Source organism: Zeus faber (genome assembly GCF_960531495.2).
Source record: "Zeus faber genome assembly, chromosome: 22".
Lineage (NCBI taxonomy): Eukaryota > Metazoa > Chordata > Actinopteri > Zeiformes > Zeidae > Zeus > Zeus faber.
In genome coordinates this window covers 3,237,562-3,249,748 of record NC_137209.1, presented here as the reverse complement: position 1 = coordinate 3,249,748, position 12,187 = coordinate 3,237,562, and the positions used below count along the sequence as shown (strand labels likewise).

General features: G+C 45.6%; 1 protein-coding gene across 1 annotated transcript in view; it reads right to left on the bottom strand.

Moving 5' to 3' along the window:
* The window catches only part of LOC307246845 (peroxisomal acyl-coenzyme A oxidase 3-like), a 29,999-nt gene extending 20,234 nt beyond the window's left edge, over positions 1-9,765 (bottom strand). Inside the window, exons 1-6 of the mRNA XM_080022875.1 lie at positions 9,685-9,765; positions 9,354-9,474; positions 5,860-5,982; positions 3,464-3,577; positions 2,612-2,727; positions 881-1,055 (exon numbers count right to left, since the gene is read on the bottom strand). Of these exons, the coding sequence (XP_079879001.1) occupies positions 881-1,055; positions 2,612-2,727; positions 3,464-3,577; positions 5,860-5,982; positions 9,354-9,474; positions 9,685-9,711 (676 nt within the window). The 5' untranslated portion in view covers positions 9,712-9,765. The remainder of the gene's footprint in view (positions 1-880; positions 1,056-2,611; positions 2,728-3,463; positions 3,578-5,859; positions 5,983-9,353; positions 9,475-9,684) is intronic.
* Positions 9,766-12,187: the final 2,422 nt, after the last annotated feature.

Here is a 12,187-nt window from a genome sequence, read left to right as displayed (position 1 = left end):
ACCTTCAAGAGAATTGTTATAACTGATAGAAGCTGAACATACAATATACCTTAGCTTGTAATACCACAACCTTCCTGTTTTGAGAAGCCTTATTCCTTATATTTTCTTTGCTAGTTTTTTTTCCCCTTGATTTATTTGAATTGTTTTTTGTTCTGTCCCTGAATATGCAATACAACCGTTAAACACCGTTATGTGTGCTTCATTTATTTTCAACTAGCTCCATAGTCTAACCTGCACTAGTCCCAACTCCAAACCCGCCAGTTGCTGCTCACCGCTTTAATTTTGGCCGATTGAGCTGCTTCCTTCTGTTGGGCGCAAACAGGTTTGAACCTGTGAATTGCTGCTTGCCGCTATATTTCTAATTATATTTAGTTATAATTTGTGGTGTGAAATATCTGCACACATCGGATGTGACAGCATGTTCCGTTTTTATTACGTCTGTGCTAAAATAGGCTCGACACTGCCCTCTCGCATTTCAGTGGGCTACGTGCGTAATCACCAACGCAGAACCATAAACCAAGCACCGGCATAGACACCAACGCCATACCATCAGCAGCTATTCAACGCAGAACTATAAAGCAGCCTTTAGTTGTTGGTTGTCTGTTAGCCATTTCGCCACATGATCTCTGCTTGGTTACTCTTCCGCAGAACCCTCACCTCCCTTCCCACCCCAGGGCCAGGGGCCTGGGGCTAACAGGGGGCATAGAAGACACAATTTTTTGGTTTCTGTAAATTGTGGCACTTCCTCATGCCAACCTATTGTTGTTTGCCCCACTGGACTAAATTTAAACACTGAAACTGAAGCAGATAGTTGGCATGGTTTCGGCAAGGTTGATGTAGTGTGATGTGATCTCATGTCATGTCAGGTGATAGAACTTACCCTGATAGAGTGTTGTCATGTGGTTGCTGAGGGTCCAGAGTCCATAGAGGGCGCAGAGCTTCTTCAGGACTGCTCTGAGTCCAACTGGTACCCCTGGACTGTGGGTGAAGTCATGGAAGTGTTGGAGGACAGTGTGCTCGATGTAGGCAATGGACAAGGAACGGCAGTTATACACCTGAGAGAGAGAGAGAGAGAGAGAGAGAGAGAGAGAGATTGCTTGTTTCAGGTACTGTCACAAAATCTCAATTGGATTGAAGCCAGGACACTTGGCAACTCCTTTGATTTTGTTTTTTTTCAGCCATTCAGATGTGGACTAGCTTTTGTGTTCAAACTAATAACTAGGATAACTTTCGTAACTATCTCATTAAACAAATGAAATAATAATTGGAATCTGTTTACTCAAGTTCCCTTTGTAATAAAGGTATATTTGAGGTAAGCAGGAAGTGGGGAAATACTTTTTACTGCACTATGCGATAGTATCAAGTTCTCAGAAAAGTGAGTGCACTTTGCTGTCAGTAGGAATGTCCTGGTAAGTGAGTCATACGTCCCAATTTAAGATTTTACGATTATTAAGGGTTCGGGTTAGGGTAGTCTCACAAATCAATTCGTGTAAATGGGGCATTTCACTTTCTTTCGTTTCCTATATGTTTCGACCAATCATGGTGCTGGGGGCGGGGCTCTGTTAGCATGCTTTACGTGGAATGTGTTCCTACTGGAAACAACCTAACCAGCGAAACCATAACAATAACATGCTCATCGAAATGTGACACGACTTTCCGTCAATTGCCAGGGACTTAAAACACTTTTAGAATAGGGCCGCTGGGATCCAAGATTTACTCCTTGTCTAATACCGAACACAAACTCAGTCAACACTGATAAATCAACCTTTTCCTGTAGCCATTGGGAAGACAAGTTAAAACACCCTGTCCGGACACCAATTTTCTTTGACAAAAGTTTCTGTAAAAGGTGAACACCGTGTTGATTAGCCACTGCAGAAATACAATGCAGATGAGAAATACAATTCTCCTCTGTAAGCTCCAGCTTGTCACTCGCAAAGGAGTTTCTTTTCGGTACTATAGCCCCACAGGGCGGGAAACCTTTCCACTGCAAACTTGCAAGGGCTTCCTTCCAGAAGGATCTGAGATGAGGGGTAGGGAAGGTTTAGATCGGGTGCTTGATGTAAGGTGAAGGTGGATCTTCTTTTGATGCCATTGGATGAACTGTATCTCTGAAAACAATGCCCTATCCCCACAAAACTGAAATGCAAAAGCAGGTAACTGTGAATTGCTTCAGGGTGAGCTGAACAGTGTTTTTAACTTTGGGGGCAGATCAAAACTTAGCTAAGATTGGCTGCTTAGAATTCTTTTTTTTTACCCAGACTTAGGCTTACAGATGCTGAGGCACAACGGTTGTCTTAAGACTGCACATACAACCATATTGTTGGTGTTAAGCCACTGCCATTTGGCCTCACACGTCAGCCAGTTACACTAACAACAGTTAGAATGCGAGAGAAGTTTTCAAAAGGGCACACACAACATATTCATGTTCATTCACATTCATAACATTTTCATACACAAGGTTGATAACCATAGAGAGACATGTTAGCTTCTGAAATTGTTATGGTTTCGATAACAATGTTTTTTCCAGTGTGATCAATAGTCAAAAAGTCATCTAAACATCCCCATCTACGAGTCTGTGTCATTTCTGAGTCTGCGTTTGTATTTGATTTACCTGGCTTTCATTGTGTACTTCAAAGTCGTCCTTTCCAGAAGCCTTCATCTTGGCCAATGTCTTCCGGCTCTTATCCAGGAGGAAGCACACCAGCCACTTAAAGGCCGCCAATGGCACTAACAGAGAAAAAGACGTAGATGAAAATTTGGTTGGGACAGAATAGAAAGATGCTAACAGGCACATGGCTGGCTGTTGCCCCTCTATGGAAAACTGCTAGTAATGTCTTCTGAAGTGGGTACAGCAAAGAGGAGGCAAAATGAAGGTTCAGGGGGAAAAAAAAGTCAGTTTATTTCTCTTACAGGTATTCCAACTATCAAAATGAAGCAAACTCAAAATTGAAGGACTTCCCCTTTAGTAGAGATTAGTAATAATAAAACTAAAGGGTGGGTGTCTCTTTCTCCAACAAAAACTCAAAACAGTTCTCCCTTTCCCTGCTCTTGGAGTCCAGTATAGCGAATAAATGTTGTTTTGTAGTTGCACAACTAGCAGGAGGAGAATGTGCCATCCCTCTATGGACCTTCTTGTGACATCGCAACATACTGTTAATGGAGTTATATATACTGTACACACACACACACACACACACACACACACACACACACACACACACACACACACACACACACACACACACACACACACACACACACACACACACACACACACACACACACACACACACACATACCTACATACATACATATACAGTATATACACATACAATCAGGGAATCAGTTCTGGGGGAGGGTTCAAAAAGGTTGTATACACTGAGTTGTTATTAGGCAGATAAGCCAAAACAAAAAAAAAACCACTACATCGTTGTGTATGTGGAATATTTGCAGTGCGCCTTACCAGCCGAGTCCTGAAACTCATCGATGGTGACCGCCGTGAGTCTGTTCTTCATGATCCTGTCGTAATCGTCCAAGAAATTCACAGATTGCATCGGAGACCTGATGGGAACTCCATCTACAACCGGAGATGCACAATTTCTTATGGAGACCCCACTGAGGTGGATGCATTACATCCATAGATACATCCAAAAAACATCTGGATCAGTGTTAATTACAAGAATAATGAAAGCATAAAATGTTTTCTTTCCCAAATACATTGAATGTATTTGCGTGTTGTCTGTTAAACACCACTGGGCGCAGTGACTATCAGCTGTGCGCCACCTGTGAAACTCAACGCATTGTTCTATTTCAGATAGGCTCTGCCCTCTAGCTTTGTCCTTCTTTGCTTCTGCAGCACATGTGCTCGCCCTGCCATTTTATTTTTATTTTTTTCCCCCAGCAGGTCACAGCCTACCAGTTGTGACCTGCTGCTATAAATATAGCAGCAGGTATATAAAGGGCCCTGTGCCAGCAGTTATCCTCCCCATTTTCCTCAGTGACCATTCGCTAAATAACGAAGCTAAGAAGTACCCGAAGATTAGCTTTCAACCATGAGCGGCCCTTTTCATGGCCAGGCTCCTTTGGGTGGAGGGATAGTTGTCCAGCATACATGTCACCAGAAGACCAGCACATCCGCTGCTGCGAGTGCCTGGGCTCCCTCCACGCCAAACAGGGAGCCGGAGATCCGGCGGTCTACACATCGTGCGCAGCCTTGCCGCAGGGTCAACGAGACCACCGTCTCACTCACTTGTACTTCAATGACAGCGTTCCACAGGAGGAGGCTCTTGCCTTGTACTGAGCAGGGGATGAGGAGCCGGAGCAGGATCTGCTCCGCCCTTCTGTTCATCCTCCACGAGGTGAAACCCCCACCGGCTCATCCATCATAACCCAGATGGAGTACACCATGGATGAGTATGAGAAGGTGGGTTCACCCAGAGCCTCTGTAATCTCCCTGGCGTTGGAGGTCAGTGTGGCCCCGCTTTAACTGCTCCGCGACAACTCCACAGGCTCATTCGCTCATCAGCAGTGAGGAAGAGCATCCCCTTCAAGCCACCGGGGGTCTTCACAGCAGTCACTGATTCTGCTGTGCGGCTTACTGCTTGCCTTGTGACATTACCGCCTCTTCCTTTACAGAAAAAGGAAGTGGCCATGTGATAAATAGAGGTACTTGGGCCAGTTCTCCAAGTTGGCTGCCCCGCTAGACCCAAACGGGGCTACCCACTCCTGCGACATCAACAGCCCCCCGCGCGCATTTCTATGCTGATTCCCACGGGGAGGGCTTCTAGCGCTTGAGATCCTGACGGTATAGACAGATGAGAAACTCAGGAAGTTGGAAAACTATGCAGGTCTCGCAAACAGAATCTCTGCTGATAAGCATGCCCTCCCACCCTTCCGTCTGAGTGAGATAAGGAACCGTGTGATGGACTATCAACGCTGTTCTCCCACGCTTTTAGGCAGGACAGGCACATTACCTGTCTGCGGCCGTGAGGGCTAAGCAGAGTTACGAGGACTTTATGGGAAACGCTGGCAGCATCCACCCTCTCCCTATACTACCCAAGTGGTGTCTCAGGTGCTCAAACCGCTATGGCTAGGCAGAACACTCAGACGGGGTTACGCACTGCTGTTCACGATGACCTCCATCCTTTTCAATGGATCAGACAGATGGTGTTGTCAAATACCATGGCAGCGTCTGCCTTATCAGTGGAGATTGCAGCACCAGTAAGAAAGGGGGGAATATCAGTTGTTCCGCCAGTAAACAGTCAGACCGGCATTTATTTCCAATACTTCTTGGTTCCCAAAAAGACCTGGATTTACGAGCTCTCAACAAACTGATTGTGAAGAGACTGTTCCGCATGCCGACAACAGTGTCTGCTGCGTAACATCATGCCAGGGGATTGGTTTACTTCAGTCGATCTCAAGGATGCGTATTTTCAAATACCCATCCTACCGGCACACAAGTGGTTTCTTTGCTTTGCCATTATGGGAATAACCTACGAGTACCAGCTGATACCGTTCAGTTGTTCCCTAGCCCCATGCACCTTTTCGAAGTGGGTGGATACGGCACTGAATGGACTTTGAAGGAGAGGTATGATAATATTGTTCTATCTAGAAGATATTCTTGTGCTGTCTCTCACTCCATGAGAGCCACACTATCAACCCCTCGTCAAAACGCTATAGTGGTAACAGTTGAACACTGCCGCCCTCTGCAGGTAGTGATCATTATTCGTCTATTAGGGTTCATGTCAGCAGCACACACATCCAGAGATGGTTAATTTGCTGCAATAGCTATATTGCACCAGACAGCCTAGAAAAGCATTAAATAGTTCAGAAAAAAAACAAAAGGGATTTGGGACCCACCGTGCTCCTTGGCCTGAAAAAGAGACAGTAGGTATTTGCTGGTCTGCTGCAGTAGCACATTGTTGTCCCCCTCATACGTACAGTTGGGGTCATTATCATCTCGGAGGTCGCCCAAGCGGTTCACTGAAAAAGGAGATAAAACCAGAAAATCAACCCACGTAAGCAATGACAGCGAGTGAGTCTCCACGCCATCTGGATTGTTGAAGTAGTGTGTGGCAAAAACAAGACTGCAACCGGTTTCATGAGTCTAAATGTACAAAATACATCCAAAATGGACACAGCGGCAAAGGTTCTATGTCAGGAAGTTCTGCCCCTTTGGGGCTATGCTCCGATTGGTTTACATTCAACCTCGCATAGCAAACTATTGAAATTCATCACGGTCACTCACTTCAGCCCATGAGCAGCACAGCCTATATCAACCCTAGAAGTGCCCCTCTTTGTCCTCTTTTCCAATTCAGCAGCGACTGATACATGAGTACTCTCCTTCTAATTACAGTTCAAGTTCAAGATAACGTCACCGAGTAGATTTTTAGTCAGCGTCTTGAAGGTTTCTCTTCTACCGAGTAGAACCACCTGCTTATGCATGGGGCTGACAGTAGTGGGCGATGCCCACGACAAATGCCTCATCTGTCTGGGAGCCGAGCATGCTGCCTCCGGCATGACGTCTTCCGTTCCGTCTTGCCTGTCGAGCTGGTCTGTCGGAGTGAATTCTTCATGGATCTCGTGCCGACGTGCTAGGCCACTGTAGAGATGATGGCGTCACCGTCACCACCCCACGCCACCGAGAGGAAGGACGTCCCCACTTCTCTTCGGGCATTGGCTGCAAGCAGTTCAACGAGGACCAGGCCTCTGTCGCACCGGCACGTGATGGAGGTGCACCCAGGTGCTCACCCAGATGCAAGCCATTCTGGCTGTTTCCTCCTCTCAGACTGAGAGGGAGTGTGTGTTAAAAAAACAGTTATTTGTTTCCAATCCAGTTGTTTAGGAGTATTCTTCAAATGATGGTCAGGTCTCTTCCCTCTCTGCTTTTCCTCAGCGCACTGACACGAGGGGCTCTGGCACAGATTGTGTGCGGTAGCCCTAGTGTTGTCCGCCCGTGACGCCGGGGAGTAACTGACACCTCTCGTCAACAGCGCCTGGGGCACACAACAAAGCGAGTGACTCTAGACTCTCTCCCACACACACGGTGAGCTCTGAGTCCTCTGATCCATGCCCTTAAAAGCATGCAAGTAGCTTCACACCCCCACCCGCCTCCATGGAGGAAGCATGGAGCCTTTCCTTCATGAAATAAATAAATATTGGGCCTCTAGGCCAACGAGAAAAAAATAAAATAAAATTAACACCAAAAATGACGCCAAATATCGATTTATTAACCGGTACCAGCTGAGCTTGACAGCAAGTTGACACACATACCCACAACTTTTGACGTCATGTGAGTGCCACCGCTATCAGTGACTTGAAATTACTATTATCTTTAAATTTAAGAATTTTCTAAATAATGACAAATCTTCACTTTTGGTAGGTGAAAACAGACTTCAGGAACAGGCTCCAAGGAGAGCACTTGGGGGCCTGCATGAAGATTTCAATAAATGGGCCTCCTCCTTATTTTTGTGCAATAAATGAAAACTTATTAAGTCATCCTCTCCTTGTGATCCCTTGGCAGAACGCCTGCTGCGCCATCTGACTGAAGCTGACCGCGTCAATATGCCATCCTGCATGCCTCGTCTGTTTAGGGTTTTTTCGGTGCGTACCTCCAGGCCTGAAAAAAACCTCTAGGGGAAACACTGTCTATCATCCTTCACTTCGCTTGCACAAGGAGGTGAATGTAACTGAAGGCTGCTTGCACACAGTACCTCACCGGGTGCGCGTGCCGTGCCCTCGTGGGACTCCCACAGCTGCATGAGGGCAGCGCCCCTCACGGGACACACTGCCCCTCAGTTGGCAGAACACAACAAGCACCTGAACCCCCGGTCCACCGACGAGACCAGGGTCCGGGTGCATGGCTATGCTTGCCATGTCTATGGCTGCATCGCACTCCACGGAGATGCACACGTTCCTGGGAGCACACAATAATCCCTTTTATGACGGGGCCCCCTTGGGTTGTGTCCCTGCAGTCAGGCTTCGACCAGCGGAGGAGTGCTTAGCCAATATGCCCCGCCTGGCCAGCCAGCCACCTGCCCCTGAAGCAAGCTATATGCCAGATGGCGTCTCCTCTGTGTTCTGCAGAGGACACTGCGAGGGGGTTACGTGCTGCAATTTCGTCCAACCCCGACGTTGTGTGGACAAAGATGATGTCACCGGAGAAGGCTGCAGCTCTGAGCGCAGAGATAGCAGTTCCCCTCAGCAAGGGAGCCGTGAGAGTGGTGCCCACGGAGCTTCGGAACAGGGGGTTCTATTCAAACTACTTCCACTTCCTACGCACACTGAATTGCCACATAACAACTCATCCATTTTGCATGCTCAACGTGAAAGTGCTGCTGCAGGCGATCCAAGGGGGTAATAACTCTTCAAGCATCGACGTGAACGACCCCTTCTTCCACATCTCGACAGCGCCGAAACACAAAAGGTTTCACCATTTCTATATAATACCCTACAAGTACACCAGGGTACCGTTCAGCTACAAGCTCGCTCCCTGCGTTTTCCTGCTGTGTCGAGGCAGCACTTTTGCCACTGTGTCGTCAAGGGGTCCGAATTCTGATATATCTGGACGACATCCTGATCCTGGCTCCCTCTGTGGCACTAGCAGTCGCTCGCGGTCAAGCTTGTGATCGAACACCTCACAGACTTGGGGTTCCCGATAAACTGGGAGAAGAGCACTCCCACACCCAGTCAGCAGGTGGTCTATCTGGGTCTACAGTTAGACACCATGCAGATGAGGGCCCGGTTGTCCAAACAACGGAGCGTGGACTTTATTTCCGTCCTCGGACTTGTCCGGTTGGGCCAAAGACAGCACTGACCATCATGAAACTGTTTGGGCTGCTGGCAGTCTTGCTGAATTGGTTTTAGAGGACAAAGGTGGTTTATATAGGCTATGCTGCTCCATCCTGATTGGCTGATGCAAGTGCACATGATGAATTTCAGTAGTTCCACTATGCAGGATTGGATATATACCACCACCATACCCCTCAAGGGCTATGCCTCCTTCATAGAACTGGAGTTACATAGCTTCAGTAACTCTATAGAGTGTTGCCATCAACCCGCAAATGGCTGAAAGATACGGTGCAGCGTGTCTAAGGAGTTTTTTTACTCACACACAATAGTATGTATTATGTAAGAGAATGTATGTAGAATGTTATATGTAGTTTACCATTCTGGACACAGCGTAAGTCTTAAAAGGCAGCTGCAGTCTGGCTGCTTTTTTTTGCTAGAGTGGAGCGCTTTCAAAAGTTATTGTAGAAAAGTGTGCATGAAAGTATATATATATACTGTATATATATGCGTGTCCGTGCGTGCATGCGTGCGTGTGTGTAAGAGAGAGAGAAAGTGAGGCTTACTGGAAAGGTATCCGTGTCCACCGCATGCCTCTCTGCACTCTTGAATCCCCTTCTGAGCGGTCCAGGATCCCAGAGGCTTTATAGCGCAGGACACTGCGTGGATCTCACGCCCCAGCTCCGCCTGGACACAGGAAACACTTTCAACCCAATTCATTTCCATGGACGAATGGAGTCTGCTCCCTTTTGACGACCTCAACCATCATGCTGGCGAGGAAACAGGCATTTTTTTTTAATGAAAAGTACAAGTTGTTCTACGGTTCACAGTGTAAGTGGGACTATGAAGCCCCCACAGCCATCTTGGTTTTGTCTTCTCCACCTTTGGCTTACTCACGTGGCTCTGGTCCTTGTTCTTCATCATCTGTCCACTCGAGAATTCCCCAAATTTTGTGAAGGAGAATTTGAAGTAGCTATTTATGGCATACACTGCCGCAAGATAGGGGAGTAGCCGCCATTGCTGTAAACACACACACACACACACACACACACACACACACACACACACACACACACACACACAGAATTAACCCATGTCTATCTAGCTGCTTTCCTTTTTAAAGGGATAGGGAAATGTTTCACCCAACATAGAATGTTTATGTTCCCCGCCGCAATACCTCTAATTACTCACAATGCCACTCATTTTCAGCGGTAGCTTCTATAATCATAGATCATTTACCCACTCTCCAGCGACTTTCACTGCTTTCCTGGCTAAATAAGTAGCAAATTGAAATATACAACACAAGTGCCTTGTTTAGCTATAATCTTGTAAATCAACTATTGTACACTGTTGGATTTGCATGTGTGTATTATTGCATTGCATTATGTACTGTATTGTATCATATTCGATTGTGACTGTATGTCTTGTTTGCACTCCCTGTCCAGGGACTACAGATGCAAATTTGCTTGAAATAAAAAGTGCTCAATAAAACGACTAGTTAAGGCTATAAATTATCGATAAACAGAGTATTGTTCTAGGCTAGCTAGCTAAAAGCTAGTTCATTGTTGAGGTAAGCGATATATATGGACTTTACTTAAGTCATAGCCTACAGTGTACCAAGCCCCTTTTTTTTTTTATATACTTGCATGCAATGTTTCAACCTACTCCACTGTTCAAAGTCAGTGGCAGATTATGGATTTATATTAATTACTGTAGTTCCTAAAATACAATCCATTAGTCAAATAAAAACCGGGCCTCAAATAACCGCTAGGGGCGTGGTCTACATGATCAAATAAAAGCCTGCCTCAAATAAAGACCGGGGCAAAAACTGATTGGAGCTGCAGTGCTGTTCCGGTGCGGTGCTCTACTCCCAAACAAAGCAAATAAAAACAGTGTGTTTTTATTGTAGATTTACACCATTCCCTACTGATGCATAGCAGATCGCAGATCGCTTCATGGGGCAAAAGCCCCGCTCTGAGTGCGCTCGCTCTCCACTGTTCCAAGCAGGAAGTGGTGTGTTCAATGCGAACCTGGAAAACAATTTCCCCAGTCAGCTAGTGCCACATTATGGTAGCTACATGCTCTCTCTTTTTTCAACATACGTGTGTTTGCATGGCATGCCACCCAGACAGAAAATTGATTCGAAATTCATACAAAAATATAAATCAAGAGACTTGTTAAACGGAGGGAATTTGATTTTTTTTAAAAGCCTACCTTTAATATAAGCCTGCTTCAAATAAAGGCCTTGTACCCTCTGCAGAAGAGGTAAATAAAGGCCCCAGTCACTACTTGAGGAAATAAGGTATATGGGACTTTTGAGATACACTGCTGTTTACAGACATCTCTAGGTGAATGCTTCTTCTGTTCTCTCCTTATACCCCTTCCTTGCTCACAAGAAAGACAGACTTGCACTTTGAACTATTCCTTGCAGTCAATTATTGTCATCTGAAGTTAATATGAATTGAGGTGAAAGACACACACACATCTAAATATTATTTGAAACTTTCCAAATTGCTTTAAACAAAATCCAGTTTTAAAAGCATTCCAGATTTCATCCATTTTTCTTCAATACTGAATAAAAAAAAATAAAGCTACAAGTCCGCAGTAGTTAGTCGAGTACCCCCTAAGGCAACTGCTCATCTACAGTGTGCTGGAAAGATTGTGAACCCTCTAGAATTCTCTGAATTGCTTCATACATTTGACAATAACCTGGGATCAGATTTTCATAAACTCCAAAAACACAAAAAAACATTATAAAATATAGCTCATTTAGATCTTATGGTGCAAGCTGTGAGGGAAGTTCCAAAGGGTTAGTCCTAAAGGGTTCCAAGAATTTAGATGACTGGTCAAAGGATTAGAGTGATCACCACAATACTGCCACATGCTGGATAAATATTAAAGGTGTCCACAGACATGTAATATTTACACTAACAGTCAGTCACTAAACAGTCACTAACACATAGAAGTCTTAACATGTTACCCTCGTGTCATGATTATTGCCTTAACCCAACTTGAGTTATAAGCCATCATGTGATTGGCCATACGTAAATATGCCCAGGTATTTAACGATAACAACTAAACCGCATATTTCGACTTATAATAGTCTATAAAGCATGTACAGCAAGTTTCGTGAAATTCCACTAATCACATTTGTTTTACCTGTGCTGTCAGCATGCTGGGCATACAACACAGGGTATTTGAATGCCATTTGCATCCAGGACAGAGTTAGTCTGCAAGTGGAGTTCAAGTTCTCAACCTGCAATGCAACTATTTATTAATTCTTAAATCATCAAGAACTGCAGCAATAACTCTGTCCTGTGGACGCCCTGTAGAATGACAAGAGCACAGTTTTGGTAATGGAGAGCCACCACCAACCCCCCTCTTTGGGGGGGGTTGGTGG